The sequence below is a fragment of the Bicyclus anynana genome, chromosome 1 (assembly GCF_947172395.1).
Source record: "Bicyclus anynana chromosome 1, ilBicAnyn1.1, whole genome shotgun sequence".
Lineage (NCBI taxonomy): Eukaryota > Metazoa > Arthropoda > Insecta > Lepidoptera > Nymphalidae > Bicyclus > Bicyclus anynana.
The window spans coordinates 110,623-132,170 of record NC_069083.1 but is presented as its reverse complement, the minus strand read 5'-3'; the positions used below and the strand labels follow the sequence as shown (position 1 = coordinate 132,170).

At 41.7% G+C, this 21,548-nt stretch overlaps 1 protein-coding gene across 1 annotated transcript in view; it reads left to right on the top strand.

Moving 5' to 3' along the window:
• LOC112050741 (zwei Ig domain protein zig-8-like) overlaps positions 1-21,542 on the top strand; it is a 234,234-nt gene extending 212,692 nt beyond the window's left edge. Inside the window, exons 3-6 of the mRNA XM_052881566.1 lie at positions 11,463-11,673; positions 12,791-12,829; positions 18,029-18,171; positions 20,510-21,542. Of these exons, the coding sequence (XP_052737526.1) occupies positions 11,463-11,673; positions 12,791-12,829; positions 18,029-18,171; positions 20,510-20,806 (690 nt within the window). The 3' untranslated portion in view covers positions 20,807-21,542. The remainder of the gene's footprint in view (positions 1-11,462; positions 11,674-12,790; positions 12,830-18,028; positions 18,172-20,509) is intronic.
• Positions 21,543-21,548: the final 6 nt, after the last annotated feature.

Here is a 21,548-nt window from a genome sequence, read left to right as displayed (position 1 = left end):
GTGACATAAGAATTACTAACAGGAGTTAGTTAGTAGACCTGCAGAGCCTCTTTCTACGCCAGTAACGTACAGGAAAAGTTTAATGAGACAACCGAGCATGCTACGCACAAACCGTCTCACAAGCTACGGAGCTAAGCGACGACGAGGTCCCCGATATCTGACGTCACCCTGACGTGGGCTTTTTAACTCACGATCTTGGGGGCGTCTGGACTGATACACTCAGGCCAAAACACCCTTCCCGAACGGCCCTCTAAGCCGAGGTCCGAGTCTCAGAGGAGACGCCCTTAGAGAGTCATTCCGCCTATCTACTCTGCTTCTGCCTTCGGGCCCCATCAGACGATGCTTCTGTGACCAAACCCCGGTGACGCCGCGGAGGTCCCATTAAGGAGCCTACGGCACTTACACAATCAAAAAGAAAACCAAACCATCATAATGTAATTAATTAGCACATTAACGTTTTCATTAAAGTTTACAATCCTAAACATGCTCTTGAAAGTATACGTGTACCTAGATGTGATCCTTAAACATTATGTTCTATCGTTAATAGTTGTTACAATATGATATACGTCTTATATATAATTATACATACAAGTCATATATACCTGTAAATGTTTGAGCCGTTTATGTATTTATTGGGTTTTATATTATCTTAGATATTGATAATAAGTAATGTGCAGTAGATCCATCCCCCATCAGTGTCGCTAGCTCTCTACTACTGCTACTAGTCAGCTGTGCGCGGAGCCGAGAGCGGCGCCGTCCGCGCCGTAAAGCCTTATCTTAAAATATTCCATTTACAAGAGTGATTGTGCAAAGTGACGGTGCGCTCGTAAAAGACCTTCGACTTAAATCAACTTCGCTTAGTAACGAATGAAAACTTAAGCCTTTATGCTGCTCGTAACTGGAGTCGTTGTTTTGAGGGGCTCCCGCGTACTGAGGTGTAAGTTCGGAATGGGTCCAGTAGCTTTATTCTGTAACCATGTTTTTATAGTTCGACAAAGTGAGTTTCGATTTATCTGTATCTTTCTCTATCTATATTATGGGGTTATACAGAGAAAGATAGATACGAGTCCGGCTCACGCTATCAAGTTGTAGAGTTATCGTGCTAGGAAATTGTTACCTTTGACTTACTCATCATTTAAGTATTTAAGAAATTTGAAGGCAACTGCTACGTACATATTGTAGATTTACCTATCGGAATCACAAATTAATTTATTTTACAAAGGGTTGAAATGTTAAATCAGTGACACAAATATCTTTAGTATTTGATGGTAACTTTACAATGAATTACTGATACAACATGTTAGTGGAGACATCGCGGGTCTCTTATTTATGTAATTGTTGTAGTGTTGTGCAGTATCGCGGAATTTGTTATTTTTTGCGATTACGTCTAATGGTCGAAGACCCGGGATCAGAAATATATACGCTCATCTGTAATTTAATAATCATGAGAAATAAATGATACATATTATTCACAGTGACATATTACAAACAGGTTGTAAATAAGTGTCATTTGAGCAGAAAGTTAAAGAAGGGCCAGGCTCTGAAGGAAAGCAATCCGCTCCTCCTCGCTACAAGCTAATGAAGAGTTTCACTCTCCGCCCGGAGAGCTCTCCGCCGCTCTCTGCCGCTCGGCCACTCTACGAACTTTACAGATTACCGCTTTTATTTTAATCAAAACAGATCTTATCTTGTCTTACTCAAGGATTTATCATGAGATATCAAGTTAAACAATTAGGTATAGTCCTCCAACCTGTCAAGTCTCTTGAAGTCATCCTGAAAAGTTTCCCGAAGGAGAATTACTTTCCAAAGTAATAACGTCTTAATACAAATAAGTTACCTATTTAGCAAAGAACAATTCTATCTTTTTATAATGGCGACCGCAGTAATAAATTAGTAAAGATACTTTCATCTACGGCCAATAAGTCCCCACAACAGTCAGACGAACAATCTCCAGCTAAATTGTTGTTTTAATGTTCCGTCCGCCGCCACTTGTGACACATATTATAGCGAACGAGTCTTTAGGGAGCATGCACACCACAACCGCACCACATCACGTCACAACCGCACCACATTGCACCATTTCGCACCACATCGCACCATTTCGCACTACATCGCACCATTTCACACTACATCGCACCATTTCGCACCATTTTGCACCACATCGCACCACATTGCACCACATCGCACCACATTGCAACACATCGCACTACATCGCACCGACAATGTTTGAACAAGCCACCTACAAACAAGACAACTACATGTGTCAACAGTTGAATTTAGTGTTTACACTAATGTGAAGACGCTATCGTGTTGTTATATGCTCGCGACTGTCACAAACTGTATCTCGATTGGACCTGATCCACTCCGACGACGCAACAACAGGAAAGCACTAAAAGTAGCTTGAGATGTAATTGTGATATGAAATACATACGAAGGTGTGAAACGAGCCTTACCGCCTAAACCTTTCGGCCAATCCGGGTGTGGCGTCGGAGGCACGCGCGCGGCCGACGACCTGTAGTTTTCCAATTAAAAAACCTCATTAGCATTAGAATAGTTGGCGCTGCAGAGCCGCAGAGGGGGGACAATGCAATCTACTTGGACTTTCGAATTTCCATCGATGGAATCTCTTTTGTAATACACTTGTATAAAGAATTTAAAACTAAAATGAACTTTTAAAATATGGCTTCGCAGCTCGCTGTCTAGTTTCCACTCCGGCGCGGCGCGGGGCGTCACGAGTAAGATAGTGCTGTGGTATTTAACTCAGTATTTACACAGCTCCTAAACTAAAATGTTATAAGTAAAAACCATATAAAACTTCAAAAGTTTCAAGCTTTTTGGCTGATATTTTATCACAATACTTTTAAAATTTTATTTGCCATATCTTTTAAATATGACCAATAATCCCATTTCCCTCCAACTAGTCTGGAAAGACTGTATTAGGAGTGGGTACGACAATAGACCAACAGGATACGGGGATAATAGATCAAGATAACAGAAACAAATGTAGACGGGGCTTTTTCTTGATTTTTTTTTTTCATTTAAATTGTACGAATCGTTATTTAAGTTGCGTAGTTTGGTAAGTACTTAGATAATAATAATTAATTATTATTCATTTATCGAGCACAAAACAAATAGGGAAATGCAATTGATATTGTTTACCGGTAATAATTATTGTCTGAACCAGCAACCAATTTATGAGTTTTCATATTATTTGCGCGACTGAAGTAAACAAATATAAAACTCGGTATGTTTATAAACAGGTGTAAGCAGATACGTCGCGTCGCTGAAAAATCGTAATATTATAATGAATAGTATAAAAGTTATATTTTAATATTATTCAAGTGGATATCACTTGAATAATTTGCTTTGTAAATAATTTTTCACTGTGTAATCAACTCGTGCCAATATGAACTTACCTCCAGAATGCAAGCTATCTCTCTATCAAAACCGAACGGTTCAATAGCAAACACTGACAGTGTATAATATCACGAGCGCCAGGAGGATAATAAACGGAGGATGGGGGGGGGGGGGCATAATCAGTGGCGAGAAATTCCAAGTACATAGTGCGGTCCCCGGCGCGCCACGGCGGGAATGGCGGCCATGTAAACCTAATGAAAATTTACTGCTTCGGAATACTTGAGACGCGGAGCAGGCTGAACACGCAACTATTTACTATTGGCTATTGTATTAATATTAGTTAGTAGTCGTAAGTACGCATCGGCAACAATGCTCCGGCACAATATGCATACTTCACTGCTTCAACAACAATGACTCCGACTCCGCTATTTGCTCTGTAAACACAGCTAATGGCGAATATTCAGGTCCCTGGACCACCTGACTTTGGGGAAAGTTCCTGTTAGCCCCAGACGCCGGTCTTAGAATAGGTCTTAGATTTAGGTATATAGAACATTAGCTTTAAATTTTCAACGAGTGGACTCTCTCATTTCACACATTCGTTTCATTATTTTAGTATGATCGTACTGCAGCACTGCATATGCTTCCCCCACGATATAACAATGTAGCTTTTAAGTTATTTAGACTAGTTTTAGCAGACTCAGAAGTGGATTACAAAAATAAGAAAATCGAAGTCGAACAAAGGTTTCACAATATTTGTAAGGACAACTAAATTAACAAATCAAACTGTAACCGAAATAAGACCCTAGAATGGCAGAGAATACCTTAAGCAGTCCCAGAGACTTGTGACTCTGGATGCAGGTTTAAGGGTACCCTTCCGACAAGCCAACACTCGCCATTCACTGTTCAAGGTATTCTCCCAGCCTATACCAAGTAACCCATAAAGAATTACACAACAAGAAATGTGGATGGGTCGAAAGCCACGAGAATACTGAAGCCGACCATACCCGTATGGCTAACGCCTTATATCGCCAGTCGTTCCCGCCCGATCGTCACCCCTCTCTAACTCCCTACTCTTTAAGTAGATAATGAACGCGATTTGGTAAGAAGGTAAGAAGGAGGGTAGCGGACGAAATCTTCCAAGAAAGTAGAGTAGCAGATGAAATTACGGACGAAAATTATTAAAATTGCCGGCCTTTACGTTGCGCTGTTGGAACGGATTAACAAACTATGACATGAATGTCGTCGAAACACTCAACTCACTGTTGAATGAATCAAGTACTCGAAACTCTGCAAAGATTTTGTCAACGATTAAATCGTGGATGGCAATCGTGGTCCGCGTCCAGTTGCCGCGGCCGCCGACGCATTCGACCGGCAAGGCGTCCACGAGTCGCAGCGCATCGACTGGCAGTAACGTAACAACTAAATAATATTGTGAGTGAGTAGTTCCAGAGGTTCCAGTCTCTATCGCCGGCGCGTCGTTGATTGGCGCTCGTGGCGTTACTGTGTCTGATGTGAGGCGGCGAGGCGCTGCACCGGCGCCGGAATGCCTAAATTGCTCTGCACTTTGTTACTAGTAATTATTGGAATAGTTCGTTCGATCAGCCGCTCGCTCGTTAAAATACTTCCGCGCAATTCGACATATTTATTATTTGGTGTTAAAGCTAAAGCTTCTGGCGTTTTTGGAAATGTTATCACCTCGAGAGATACAAACCGATGATGTAGAAGCTGACACATATCAAAAATATGAAGACGTAAGTACTTATACTACCTTGAACTAATACAGGGTGCTCGGGAGTAATTCTCATAACTCTATGGTTATATTCTTCAAGGAAAATTAATTAAATAATCAAGTAATTTCCTGAAGTAATCAAGAAAATCACTGCACCTCCTCGACAAAAATGTATTGTAGTACTGTCATCATCATAATAACTCGTCATTGAATAAAAAAATATTTCTTGTCATTTTACGTAAAGGTGTGTGTTACATGGAATTATTTGAATTAATTTCTATGAAAATATGAAAAGGTTTTTTTTTAATTAAAAAAAAATTGCTATGCAGTTCGGCTTGTATAAGTGGACTCGTCAAAATATTGAAGTTATGGGAAATACGCCTAGTATATTTATTGACTCACAATTATTTTTCTTTCTTACTTAACATTATGTATTGAAAATAATATCCCAGCGATGCAGCGATAACTATATTGTTTCATGTAAATTAGGTAAAAATCTTATTAGGTACAACTAATATGAAGCATAATGGGGATGATGACTAGGTTTGAATATATTGATTTGTATGATACATTCGGGTAAATAGGGTCAATTTTTTTAACTAAAACTAACTAAACGACAAAATGATACCTCAGGAAGATGATGCTAAGTATCTAGGATTACATTTGGATAGAAGACTGACATGGCTAAAACATATTTGGACAAAGAGAAAACAATTGGATGGCAAGCTACGTTCTTACAGCTGGCTACTAGGACGACACTCGCAACTTACTGACACAAACAAAATGCTAATATATAAAGCAGTGCTAAAACCGATCTGGACGTACGGCATACAGCTGTGGGGAACGGCCAGTAATTCAAATATTGAAATACTGGAAAGATTCCAAAATAAAGCACTAAGAACAATGTTTGGCATCCCGCGATGTATCAGCAATAAATACATGTACCACGACATTGACATAAAAACTGTACGTGAAGAAATATCCCAGTGCAGCCTGAGGTATCAGGAGAGACTGACAATTCACACAAATGAGCTTGCACGGGCTCTGAGTCGCGAGGGTGGACTCCGTTTTGCTCGGCTACAAAGACACAGCATTCCCGACCTGTGGAACAGATTTCCATAACAAGCCAAAGGGAGAGCTGCTGACAGGGAATCTGCAGCAAAATAGCTCTCAAAGAAAACATTAAATGATATGATGATATCAGATAAATGAATGGCTTATTGCCTATGAGCAGATCGCCATGTCGCAGAAATTACATATAAAAAAAAAAAAAAAAATAAAAAAAAAAAAAAAAAAAAAAAAAAGGGTCTTTGTTAACTAATTTATACATAAGAAGCAAAGATTGTCTGGATATTTGCAAAATAAATGAGATTATAAAATTTCAAAAACTATTAAAAATATTTTATCGTAATTAGATGAAAATTCATACAGTTTTAGCTTCCTTACATTAAATGTGACATTTTTTAATATATGAACTATAAGCATAAACGCACAAATAACAAAGATATTAGTAATTTTGTTTGAACGCGCATACAAATCTAACGATCATTACATTGCCTATGACGTCATTATTTCGAGCCATTTTGTATGGGGCGTTTTTCAGGGATCCGCGGCAGCGCCGCAAATCTGACTTTTTAAATCCCTGTAGCTCCGAAAGTAATGATCGCAGATACCCTGTTCCTTTTACAAAATTGCTTTACTATTAATATACTCTTAATTTATATACATTTTAAAAAACTGTCATCATCCCTATTCTCGAACAACAAGAAAAAGCTCCGCTCGATGAAATAGTTTGGCGAACAGACTTTGGTCAGGCAGCACTTAGCACACGTTGAAACCATTTGTAATAATGATGTTATTTCTAAAATTATCCATAAAAATCAATATAGAACGTCTAAGAGGCATAGAGAACGGATAAACGACAGAAATTTTCTCCAATCACGTTTCATTGTTCGCCTCCATTGAGCGCTCGGCGCTTTGTGCTCGCGCCGGCGGAGCGTGCGACAAATACTTTCAGACGGCGATTATTTATCGACGCACTGCGACCCCGGCCCACACCTCCTCAGCCTAACAAGGCTTTACACAGCGCCTCGGCTGTAGCGGACCTGTTATGTTAAACTAAATTTAATATCCACGAAATGACTACGGGTACATGTCATGACGATTTCAAACCTCAGAATACAGTAAAACACTTTGAAACATTCGTCAATTACGTGCTCCAACATTCATTTGTGTTTCTTCGAAACTGTAATTCAGTAGATTCTCAGAAGGAGCGACACTGTCGTGCTCGGCGGAGCACGGGCCGTGCGCGGAAGAAGCGTTCACACTGGAATTGAGATGCTTCACTTATTTAGGAATATAGTGGCGCATAGATGTTTGCCCCGAGCACACGCCGCCTTTACATATAGAGTGGATCCGCGCCGTGTACACTGCCGCCCGCGCCGCCCCGCGCCGCCCCGCGCCGCCCTCTATCGAAATGCGATTCCAACTTGACAGTTTGGAGCTTCTTTTCAATAAATATACAACATGAATTCAATTTACTTTTAAATTATTTCAATAAATACCGTTGCAGCCATCTGCAACGGTATAAATAGTAAGTAATATGCATGGACGTATTACTTTCCAAGTGTAAATATCAAAGTTTCAATCGTCTGAGCTTTACTTTATCTAAAAACAACAAAAGACCCATTTTTACACTATAAATAAAAGATCTGAAACGCTGTGTTTTAGAAACGTATCTCACATCAATCACATCTACAAGGATCGAGCCAGAGCGCCGCTCCTACAGAATATTAAAGCTCAATATCCAAATCCTATCCTTTGCGACTAAAAGCCGGCCACACATTCAGTGCCAAGTGACCACCAACGTACAGTCGACACGTTTGTCGCACTTAACTCGTCTGTTTAGGATCGATCACAGTTTGAACTGTTCCATTTATTTATAAGAGATGAAACGTAACACGCCAATTATAGGATTCTTTGCTATTTTCCCACTGCAAAGCGAAAAGGGCAAAAATGTGCAATAAAAATTAAGCTTTTAAAAAACTCATATATATAAGAATTCTGAAAACAATCTGTTGTTTGCTTGGAGGTGAGTATCTCTAGCGTCCGGCGGGCAACATTCTTAAATGGTTCCCGAAGAAGGTACTCTTGGTCTATATTTGCTAGGCAGGTAGAGCCCGGTCAGATTGTTTCAAAAGTGCTTGTAAACTTTCCTTACTTGAAAGAAATTAATTTTGACTTTGACTTTTGATTTTGATCACCGGCAGCGCGGCACTGCGCGCACTGCGCAGCTGATGAGCCGACGACGACGACGTGTCACCCGCTAACATGTGCCGTACTCACTACTTCCGTTCCTACAACAACGATCATAGCTCGTTTCCAGAGCGGCACAGCGGACCACAAGCGGGAAAACTGTTAAATCACTGAAACTTGATTGAGTCCCCGCCGGGCGCCGACACGCGCCGCCCGGAGAAACTACGAGTATATTGCATTCCGCTGTTGTTATTGTTTCGAGAAATGTAAACCCTTGCTTGTTTTATTAAAAATATATAAAATGTGTTCGTCAAATATACTGAACGCCGCACACGAGTGCTAACTCTTCGGTCACTCTACTGCGCGTTACTAGAAAGATAAGTAAATAACAAGAAACAAAGAAAGACGTATGTTTTCAGATTGTATCACTATATCGTAATATAATGGCTTTCACCTATCAACATGAAAACCCAAGTAGTAAAAGCACCGACCAGTCTTGTTGTGCTTGGCACATACATATTCCGCGTCAGATCAAAGCACGATCACCACAATACATTCGTTGAAAAACACTGTCATGTTTTGAAAATTTGTTTATTGTGGCACAACTTAATGGCGGCGGCTATCTCTGCGGCGTGGCTGGTTCATAGCGAACGCCATGCGCGGGCGCGGCCGTTGGCGGCGAGCGCGGCTCGGACCGACACCGCGACGACGCCGAGCCTGGCTCGTACCGCAACACCACAGTACTGGCGGGTGCTCAGCCTGCGCCACGGGAGCCCACTGGTCTGTCACTGAAGCGCACATTGTCACACATGTCCACAAGCTCAAACCCTCTGATCGAGTGGCTCGGCGCGCATTCTGAGGCGTCAGGATACATGCATATCAGTACATATGGGATATAACAGTTGCGTTGCGATCTTAATAATTATTTATGTTTCATAAAGTAATATATCGAAGTTCTTCTCACGACGCGCACCAACAGTTGAGCTGTCGAAGCAAAACGGTGTCAAGTTTACATTTAATCAATAAACATTTGTAACTTTGTCCTGTTCTTGAATAAAATAATTAATCCACTCGGCGAGCAATTTGAAATTGTTATTTACTACTGAGTCGTTCACTGAAGAGCAAACTTTAATAAGAAATAAGAAACTACGATTGAAGCAGATGTCGGGCTGAGCGACACGACTGAGCGCGCACACCACACACTGCACACCACGCAACAACTGCACGAGTCTCACGTGCGAGTGCGGGTACTTGTACATAAATTTTGTCAACAAAACATGTAGTGTTCCGCACACTACATGTTTTGTTTTACAGATAAGTTGAGGAAACTTTTTAATTTTAATATGATTTCTTAATGCTCCAACGCATTGTTTAATTATGTAATTTGACATTTACTGTGATGTAGTGCACGACATTTGCTGCTCCGTCTGCTCCGTCTGTGCGCACTGCGAGTCGGCCGTTACTTACGGCGGTATGAATTTCTCAAATACATTTTAAATAAAAGATGGGCGCTCCTGCCAACTTGTTAACTCGTTGACAAGAGAATTGCTTCGTAGTTCGTACCTGCTCACGGGGAAAAATACGATGATGCTGTTTCATATGTATGGTGCGCTTACTTAGTAATTCATTCGATGTTATTTCTAGCAGCATTTTCCGAGAAATATTTCAAAAATGCCAGTGAGATATTGCCTCTAGAGTGTTCTTTTCTCGTTCTGTCCTTTCTAACTCACTTAACTAATATCAACAAATTAACTACTATAGCAAATATCAGTATAATTATTTAGTAAAAAATGTATCATAATGATTATAAACAGATTCAAATGTAAGGATTTTAGGTATCTAGTTTTAGATGACCTACGAGTACGTAGTCTGTTGGCTGGCACCCGCAGCGGCCATCGCACGCGTGTACCGTGGTCGCACTGACTGCCGCCGCCAGTGCTCGTTAGTCCATGTGATTTCAAATATTTTTGTACTAAGACTTCTTTACGCACACTTTACTCGGGTAGTAGGCTGTTGAATGCGTTACGAAAAGTGTAATCTAAATGACAGTTTTAAAAGCGCGAAGTAAAACAAGTCCGACACGAGAGATGGCGCTACTGACCGCTACAAATTTTGAAGTTTCTCTTTCAAGTATTATTTTATTTTTGAAAATAATTTCACTACTAGTGCACAGTCGTTGTTTATATTTTTGTTTCGTCCAAAATTTTATTAACACTATCTCGAAAAACACGTGCCGTCGCTGCCGGTACCAGTTATCATCAACGTATTGTAATGGTCATTGTTACAAACATTATCACGCTAAGTCCGCCGAGCCTCATAGCAGAAGCGTGGTGATCCTGTTCTAAGGAGGGAGACTCGGCCCTGGTAGTTGCCCATGAGCAAACTTGTACGTTTAGACCTCGCCAATGAAAGGCTCGTGAATCCCTTCGTGCTCAATATGGACACGACAGCGCCGAACACTGAGCTGTGTGCGCGCGGCCCAGCGCACACCCCGGGGCTGCGCAGAGTAAATAGGTGTATCTATAGATACACCTATTTACTCTGCCCTATTTAGCCGCAGTGCAGGGCCCCGTGTATATATGAAATCCCGTAGAAAAATGTCAATATAATATTAATTTACTTGTTATCACTTTGTTATAATAAACAATGGTAAAAACTAAAAAAGTATGAATAAATGAGATAAAAACAAAAAACGAGTGTGCTTTGACCACACGATTGAAGTAATACTAAAAGAAAGCTAAAGGAGTTTTACTTCAATCTCAACGTCCTTTATTTTCGTTCATCTCCTTCTCAACGTCCGTTTGCCTCACCCAATTACACTTATCGTAGGTAACGTATTCATCAGTTCACTCTCCAAGTCAAGCATGTGCAAAGAAATTTTACTTAAAAACCAACCTTCTTAATTAATTTATAAACTCTCAAACGATCAAATGTAGATAAAAAATTAAAGCCTGCCGCATCATATCTACTTTGAGAATTCCCTCTACTATAAAAATTTATTATATTTATATGTACAAGATGTCAATCTGTTGGTTAAATTCTAACAAGATGCCAATTAATTTATCAGACAGAGCCCCGGCGATCGATCCCCTCACTCACCGCAGTGCCCGTCGCGTTCCAGGTGTCGTGGATCCGGCACCGCGACCTGCACATCCTGACGGTGGGCGGCTACACGTACACGTCGGACCAGCGCTTCCAGGCCACGCACTCGCCGCAGGCGGACGACTGGACGCTGCAGGTGAAGTGGGCGCAGCAGCGCGACGCCGGCGTCTACGAGTGCCAGGTGTCCACGCAGCCCGTGCGCTCCTTCTTCGTCACGCTGCACGTCGTCGGTGAGTGCCGCGACTGACTCTGCCACTGCGCGATACAGACATTATACCAATCACTGTCGTTGTACGTGTTTCATCAAATAGCAGTTGATCATTCGCCACATGCGAACACTGATAGATGCACTGTGGGAACGTGCCAGGTGGTTGTACGCTTACTAGTGCCACTGCAACAACATAAATACAACTCAATACTGACGATAGTGATTTGAAGACGACATAAAAGTTACTTTGTATTTATAGCACCACTCGGCAAGCGTTGAATAGCCGGAATAAATTATACTTGAAAACATTAAATAGTTAAACCGAGTAACAGTATCGACGTTTCATCGAAACAAAACAATTTTCCGGATAGGTAACAGAGTACAATAAAGCCCGCATGTGAATCGGCACGCACAGGCGGACGCCGACATGAAGCCATTCATTTAGACAAATACCACTCGCTCGGCCCCGCGGTGCGCGCCGGCCCCTATCGGCCGCTACGAGTCGCCGCTCGGCGCGATTAACTCGGCGCGCGCTCCAATAAATACTCGTATGTTTAAAATGTTTTGTGACAATGCTCGGATTCGAAAATCGCGTCGCGTGTCACCACTCATTGGGCGCCCCCTCGCCCCGCCACACCCCGCCTCACCCCACCTCACCCCCGCGCGCCACACGAACACTTTATTTGCTCGAAATCCCAAAAGTTGCGTGACACTTCATTAGACAAGGCTTATTTTGTACGCACTCGATATAGCTTCTTTGATTTAACGAGACTGTTCCTTTTTTTTTTGCTTTTTGAAACCCGAGCGATACGAAATTAGGGAAAAAAATGGGTTGTGGCTGTGTCATGGACACGGCCGAATTGTTGTAGGCGAATACGTAGTTGGTACGATACGAGTACCTATACATGATTAAAATCCCAGCCAAAGATTCTCCGACTCCGGAGGGCAGTTACGCGCGCGGCCGGCGATATGTTTACTACAGGGCCAGGCCTCTTTCTCGATGACAGGAGATATGGCGCTGAGACCTACCACCTACTCCGATGAGAGAGAATGAGAGTATAAATTGATTGAAACTGGCCGTTATATTTGTTTGTTCAAACTGAACAAGACTAGACTCAAGCATTGCTTCCTGCCCACAGATTGCGACGAGATATACCAGCGGATGTTCTCGGACGGAGGTCGGTGTGTGTGTGTGCGTGTCGTTGTGTGTTGAGTGTACTAATAACTATAACACAGATTTGTTTTGGATTAATCTACAGGTCAAAGACTATGAGACCTACTAACGCTACAACTAAAGTGTTTTTCAGATAGCATGGGTACGGTGACAGTCGCCTGTATGACATTCATAATACGTACTATGATCGTGAATCGCTGCAAACTTTCAAGAGTGAAACGAACTGTCACCCGCACCATCCTACATGAAACAGACTGTAACAAGCAGTTTTCTTGACCACTAACAAGTAACAGGCTACCAGACTTTAACCTTCTACAACAATTTGTATCTGTTTTTTATTGTTTACATTACATACATACATGCATTGTTAGTTCATTACTTAAACCCAGCTACTAAACAAGCGCTCCCTGAGAACATGAATCGAAAAAATATTCTAAAACTGTGCTGTACAAAATATCTTGATCTATGAAAATGCAGCATCTCCCATACTCGTACATTTTACCAGCAACTTTGTAACTACAAATAGTAGACAAGTTTTGTACCAATTTACAATACTCGTTAAGGTAAAAGTTTTTAAAATAATGGTACACTTCAGCTCTATACATTTTTTTGACAGGATATTTTTTTAAATCGGTACATCTTAATTAAAGAAAAATAATTATTGCACTCAAAGATTCTTGTACAAAACAAATAAAACATTATTTACAAAAGTTCTTAGTATTAAAGTACATTGACAATTTAATCCGCATTGTTCAACAAAAATCAGAACTTTAAAATCTTAATTCCAGAAAATTCTATAACTTGGTCACCATACGGATTTTTGGAAAATTATTCAACTTAGTTTTAGATGATTAGGTGGTGAATCTACCATTTGAATTTTATCCATTAATTACGGTACACCCTGTATATTCTCAAATATTCTCTGGTGTCATGTGTCGTGCAGGCTATGTTTGACGTGAGTGCTATGCGCTCGTAGCCACTTGGAGCACTTTCTGACCCACACAAAAACTCGACAAGTTCAAACGAAAGAACAATAACTCCAAATACCAGCTTCCAAATGCCACATTGTCAATTGTCACATCGCATCGTTTCGTTACCAAAATATTTAAAATATCAAACGGCAATAAGTAGCTACTTGTATCGAGGTAGTTTCCTCATTCCATGGTAACGACGTTTCACCCTGCTCCCGCCAACGCTCGGAATTAAGTGGTTTTCTATTCCGTCAAATCAAGATGACAAATCACAAACATCGGATGCGACACCACCGCAGCCGCTGTCGCACACGACAACAAACATTAAACTGTTGATGTGAAAAATTACTTCACACGATTATTATTTATAACCGGAAATCGGAATTATCGAATTTTACTATCACTAGCATAGGTATAACTATAATTACAGGTATTTTGCTAAAGGGTTATATATTGTTTATCTAGAACCTATAAAACAAATTTGATTTGTTCAGTCTAAAAGAGTATGGTACCATGAGTATTCAAAACATTCGCAAGTTCCCCTTAGCCAACTGTTTAAACATCTCATCGTAGAGATGTAATAAATAAACACAAGAGAGTTAATTAGTTATTCCAATGGAAGGAATATGGATGTCATCAAATTGAATCACAATCTAGCCGACACAATTACACTCAAACAGTGTCGCAGTGTCGACCGCACGTCGCGCGGCTTATCATTTCAAACGAGCCTTATTTATTGTAAAAATGTTAACAATCTCAGAAATAGGTACAAACATTAAAATCGTTAGCTATACACCCAACAACGAGGTAAATAAGAATATGCACCAAAAGTTTATAAATGACATTCGGAGTAATTTTAGATATTTATTACATTTTTTTACTTATACTTCTGAATTTTAAAATAAAAGTTTATATAATTTTTATGCTTTTTATTTGAAATAATGGAATGTTGGAGTTGAACGAGCGTTTACAATATTTTGTAACTGTACTAACACTCCGACAACGCGGCGATTGTTATTCATGTATTGTTATTGTTGTATTACAAAAAAAAAAACTGCTGAGTCACGAGTATTTGACGGCTCTTGGCAGGAGACTCAAGCCGGCAGTAAAATAATCACCTAGAATCGGGCAAACTTGACTTGTAACCGAAGCCAACTTACAATCAACAATTTTGAAATAGAGCTTGAATGCTAATTTGTACGCGTTGAACATCGAGCATAGCGCGAGAGAATTAGATTGTAGTTAAGCGTTTAATTAGCTCATTCACATCGCGCGGGTGTCGCGAGCGCGGTGTGAGTTGCAGATACGTTTCGCGCTTTACATTACTGTGTTCATTTGTTTATTTGCACAATATATCATAATTAAAGTGTCTCGTTGCTTCAGTGATTAGCCTTTGGCTTCGGATCATAAAGTCTTTAGTTCGAATCGTCTGTCCGGCTATGAAACTGCTGTAAAATTAAAAATACTGCTTCAGTAGCATATTATATTTTTCCAAAACAAATTGTACTAAAAAATCATGAAGTAAACCTTATTTTCTCAATTAACAAAGTATTGTCGTTTAAAATACGCTCAGACGCTTTTTTGCTCAGTTCTCATACCAAACAATTGCACGAGTCCTTGAAACTTGTAACATAATTTAGAGTGTTTAATGAGAGACAGCGTGTCGCTTATCGGGCGCCTAGCACGCTACACGTTTTATTGAACTCGGTATAAAGAGTTCGGAAGTTAAACCTTCTCTTGTTGAGCTTTTTTGCGACGAAGCTCAGAGCGGCGGCGCGCCAATGAAGGAGTTAATGCCTGAATTCATCGGATTGCTGAGCCATAATATATTAATACTCGATTGTTAGCGTGTGTGTTCCGGACGGTAGACCGGTGAATGATTCAAGTTTTGACAACGACATCATCACAGACCGACCCATGTTTTAAACCCAGGGTCTCGTTATTCGTAGCCACACAGAATAATCAATCGACCAACGAGGCTGTGTCGATTATTGCGCGTATGTTTTTTAATGGCTTTATTCACATTTAAATTTGTTTTGATTTAGTTCTAGGTCAATTTTCATTCAAATAAATCATAATACAAGTGATATTCTGTGATCGATGCGCCCGTGTCGGAGCAAGGCGGTGTTGGGGACCGCGGGGCGCGGGGCGCGGGGAGGGGGAATATGCAAATGCAATGTTTTAAAAGCGCCAGAGCTCCAAGTTTAATTATGTATCTTCTCTTTCTTCGCCATTGTGCGCCGAGACTTTTAATTTACGGCCAATTACCCACCAGTAGGGGAAGACGTATATTCGTGCCCGATGTCTGCTCGCTAAACTGATATAAGGCGCCGTACGGTCGGTTTCAGTGTTCTCGATCTCGTGGCGTTCGAGCCGTCCACATTTCCTATTGTGTAATTCTTTATGAGTTACTTGGGATAGGCGGGTAGAATAGCTTGAGTGTGAATGGTGTGTGTTGACATGTCGGAAGGGTACTCTTAAACCTGCATCCGGAGTCACAAGCCTCTGGGACTGCTCAAGGTATTCTCTGCCATTCTAGCGTCGGCGGGAAAGGCTTACAGCAGTATGAGACTTGCGTGAAACAAGGCGGCGCGACGACTTTGTGCGGCCTATTTGTTCTGAATACCTACTACAACTAGTATTTTATTCGTATGTATTTGATTTCACGGCATTTGACAGTTTCTAATTATAATTTTTCTCAATATAATGTAAATATAAGTCTGTGTAATGTCTCGTGGATTTTACGTTAATTATTATCAGCAGTAGGCAGTAGCAACAGGTGGTGGTGCTCGAATCGGATCTTCTTCACCTTAAACCATAATTGGTAGACAACTTTCGCACATCCGCTCACGCAGCGTCAGAGCAATATTATCCGCCGGCGCTCATTTGACTCTGACAAAGCCACGATTTTTGTTTCTTTCCCTTTGTGGCGCCGCGGCCGAGAGACAAAGAACTAACGCGTCTCTCCGCCCGCGCGCTGCTCGCTTTGTCACCTTCGCGTCACTGCGGCCGAGCGCGCTCCGGACCCGAAACGCGGTGTTAAGCTTTTTAACGAGGAAGCGTATTTAATAAAAGACATTTACATTTTATTGCTCGAACTTTGAATGTACCAACGTGTGTTTGTTGAACCTAATTCCTAAAACCTAGTTCTTGTTTAGTCAAGTACGACAAATTGTTACAATAACAGCCCCAAAATTCTGTAAAGTTACAACTATGTGACATCGCTCATTTCCATGGGAACTTCGTTGTTAGAGATATTTTATTTTGGACATCCCATATAAATAAAGTTTAAATTCTAATAAAACTTGTTTTAAGCGCACCCCTGTATTACGACGTGTGCGCCATGGCGCGCCGCGGCGGTCTCTTCTAGACGAGTTCTAGCACCGTGGACACACATACGTTTTAAAACATTTACGTGAACTGTTTCACAGGCTTGTATGAAATGTTGTACCGACAAGGGGAAGTCGCTATACGGCACAGTAGACTCCTCTAAATCACAACAATATCGCAGAAGCCTAACAATGAGCGGCCGAGCGCCGAGCTCGTATCAGACTCAGTCTTTGCTTAATATCTCCCATAACGCAGAACTAGACTGTCTCTCACCCTGACGTAAATCTGGCTCAGATTTTGACAGCTTTCACGAAAAAGCTCGACGGAAATATTTTTCTTTTTCCTCCGCGCGGAATCTGTCCGCTGACACGGGAGTCTGACATATTCTACAGATAAAAGTGACCTCCGTCACTGCGTCACTGCGTCATTGCGTCACTCTGTCACTGCTCGACTGTCGTGTACGTACCGCGATCGTTAGAATTGTTGTCAATATAATGACAATGCAAGCAAGCAATATAATGACCGAAATCTGTTCTAGTGACAGACATCCTTTTGTTGAAGTTCAATACTGCACGGGCACACTGCACAGCGGCCAGTCGCGAGCGCACGGAACATCGCACGCGGCGCTACACATCGGCCGTGCCGTTCGGCAGCGCCCAAACACACTGTCAGTTATTGACTTTATTACCCCACACGGAATGATAGCTGAAGATACGAGTATAATATAATCACGCATTCTCATATCAAATAAAGTACCTATACCTACCTACGTTTGTTTATCAATAGTCCGCTATAAACAACATGGCCTCTCGCAAGGACTTCCAAACACCAGTTGAGCCGTTGTTTAGTATAAAAGCTGTCACCGAGGAACAAGTCGCTACCGCGCACGCCGCCTGTTGCAGTGCCGTCGGCGCGCATCCTGGGCGGGCCCGACCTGCACGTGGACATCGGCTCCACCATCAACCTCACGTGCCTCATCCAGTTCAGCCCCGAGCCGCCCGCCTACATCTTCTGGTACCACGAGGACGAGGTGAGCGGACGCAAAGTAATTATGCCACTCCATTCCTCCTACGCTAACTAGACTAGTCGCGCAGCACGCGCGCAGGCGCAGAGCCGAGGCCGCGATGGTGCACGTCACAGTGTGGTCGCTTCCGTGACTCCGTCCGCGAGAGATGTGTGGCCCGAGTGTTGTAGCCACAGCTGTGCGCTGCCGTGCGTGCTGCGCACTGTAGCGAGTGCTGCGACGGCGCTGCTCTGTCTCGTTGCTTCTATCGCTCATCATCAACTTGTCGACAAGTTGCAGTTATCTAGTCGATGACGCGGAACGTTGTTCGCAGCTCGCCGTCTCAGCCACTGAGTTACATTTAATCATATGGATTTAAATACAAGCTTTTATAAAATTGCTCTTAAAAAATGGTTTCGAAATCAAAAGTACCTACTCGTAAATACAAAGTTTCATATTTTTACTACAAAGTAACAAACTGTAGACTGCACTGTAGCATTCAATTTCGGTAGAGATCTTTTTTTACTATTCAAATTAAATAATATGCTTAAATATTATGCAAAATGTTGTCCGTCCTACTAATCAATAAGGAATCAAAACGAGATTCTCCTTGCTGCACTGTCATTTATATTTACCATTTTAATGTATTATCACAATTTAGAATTAAAAAAACATGCAAAATGTCAGTGTTGAACTTGGAGGAAATCCAACGTTTGAAACAAACACAACAACCTACATACATAATTATATACTTACGAGTAAGTATAGTAATAGGGCGAATTAAATAAAAGCTTGTAATAATATATTATGTAGTTCTATTATAATATTAAAAGCAAGAATAACAAGTAATTATTATATAATTATCAATGGCGATGCTGTGCCAGGTCCTTATAATTTATTTTGATATTTGGCACCGCCTTCAAACTGATCAATAAAAAGGACAATTGTACGATGGAATTTCTTTTTTTTTAAGTAATCTTTGAAATCAGTTAAATTTTTTTGGTAATAAGATTTTATTTTTCTGTTTTAAGTGTGTCCTAGCATAGTGCCCGTTCACGCTACGGTGTGACAAATTTAGATCACTTATGTCATTTATTTTGATTTTAAAACAAAATTACTGAACTTATTTTCGTAAAAATTAAATGGAACCAATCTAGAAGTATACTCTTTCAAACTAACTTATAATTATCAAAAATTAGTTAAAATTAGATGACAAAGTTATGAGGTTACAAACATAACATACGAGTGGAATTGAGAACTTCTTAATTTTTTTGAAGTCAGTTAATAAATGACATTAAATTTAAATTTAAAAACCGGCCCATACAACTTCGGCCCAGGAAACCCAGCCCCCAGGTACACCCCGTGTACAAGTATATGGAGATGATAATAATTATGATGTATCTGGTTAAATAATTGGCTTAATAAAACCATGTTTCTTGAAGAAAAATATTTTTTTTATCACTCTTCTGGGGCAAAATGTTCGCCTTTGTACCAAAGCGGCGATGTAACATTTGAAGCTGTATTATTTTTTTCTGTTATCAAAAAACTTAACAGATAACAGACAAGGAAACGAACAAACAAACCAATCATAAGTCTTCAACAAATATCGTAGTACGTACTCAGACTGTATAGTCAAAGATTGTAGCTTGTCCCCGTTGTGGACAAATTAAAGATGAATTGAACATATCGTAAAACGTTGATGCAAACTTTTTTTGATAAAGTAATGATTTCATTATTAAAGTAGAATTAACAAGATTTTTTTAGATATAAGTAAGTTGCCGGTCGGTAAGGGTAGGCCTGGGCCGGGGATGGGCATTCCCCTTTAAGTGCCTGCCTGTGATTTCAAAATAATTGTGTTCTTTCAAGTGCTATTTATTCGATACTAATACATAATCAATTTTTTACCATTTTTTGTCTGTCTGTTTGTCTGAACTAATCTCTGAAACGGCTGAACCAATTTTAAAGGGACTTTCACTGGAAGATAGAGGAGGCTATGTGGCAACAAACAATCCTATTTATCCCGAAAAAATACATCTTCCCGTGGGATTCGTGGAAAATATAATTTCACGCGTACGAAGTCCCGAGCGTCCGCTAGTATTGCAATATTATATGTTTTGATTCGGCGGGTTTATATTTGTCTGACGTGACATACGTGTCATGCGTATTGTATGGACTGGACTGTTTATACTTATTAATGTTATTCGATTGCGTTCTGAACTTGTGACGCGATCCGACACTACACGTACCGCCCGACAAATATGGATTCATCCGAGAAGTTGAATGTTGTGTGGAGACGCGCCGGCGCCGCGACACGACGCGCTCGTCGTGTCGCGGCGCCTCGCGGCGGGCGGCGCATGACCGCGCGCGGCGCGTTGTGAAGCAGGTGATCTCGTACGACTCGACGCGCGGCGGCGTGTCGGTGGTGACGGAGAAGGGCGCCGCCACCACGTCGTACCTGCTGGTGCAGGACGCGGCGCCCGCCGACTCGGGCCGCTACTCGTGCGCGCCGTCCAACGCCGAGCTGGCGGCCGTGCGCGTGCACGTGCTGGACGGCGAGCGGCCGGCCGCCATGCAGACGGGCTCGGCCGGCCTGTCCGACCCGCGCCGCTGCCTGCTGGCGCTGCTGGCCGCCGCCGCGCTGCACGCGCGCGCCGCCGCCGCGCTGCTGGCCAGCTGACGCGCGCGCTAGCTCCCGCCCCACCGCCGGCCCTAGCCTAGCGACTGCCGGCGAGAGAGAGACCGCGATCATTCAAAATTATTAACGTTAACTTTCCCAAATGAAACGCTAGAATATTTGTGATAGTGATTGGTATGAAATTATTTGTAAAAAACAAAATTAAACGATAGCGAGCGCTCTCGGCCGGCAGCCACCGGTGACGTGCACCCCGCGCACCCCGCGCACTCTGCCGCCGCTCGCGCCGCCCTCACTTGTACTGGTCGGCGCACTGTACATACCACGAGCGGTAGGAGGCTCGGAGCCGGAGTACACTGCACCCGCGTGACTGTCATGCGACAGTAGTGCGACAGTCGTGCTAAAGTCGCACGACAGCCGCGCTCTGCACTGCCTGGACTACAGCACTGGGCAGTGTCGTTCAAACATTTTGTATATTATAGAGTTTAATTAAATCAAGAATAATTGTATAAAATAATAATAAAGAGAAACTGATCTAAGGAAATACATACCTAGTTTGTAAACGACTCCTCGACACAAATAGAATTTACCAATAATTGCCTTTTCATTGTGGACTTATCTCGGGAAGACGTTTCGCTTCGGCTGCAGTAATAATTATAATAATGATACATGTGCGTCCGTGCGCCTTTCTTCTTTCTTTCATTATGAGAACAAAGTTCACAGTGGGCATACAAGTTACAACCGAAGTGAAGAGGTGTCGCGAAGCACAATAACTGTACAGATACTC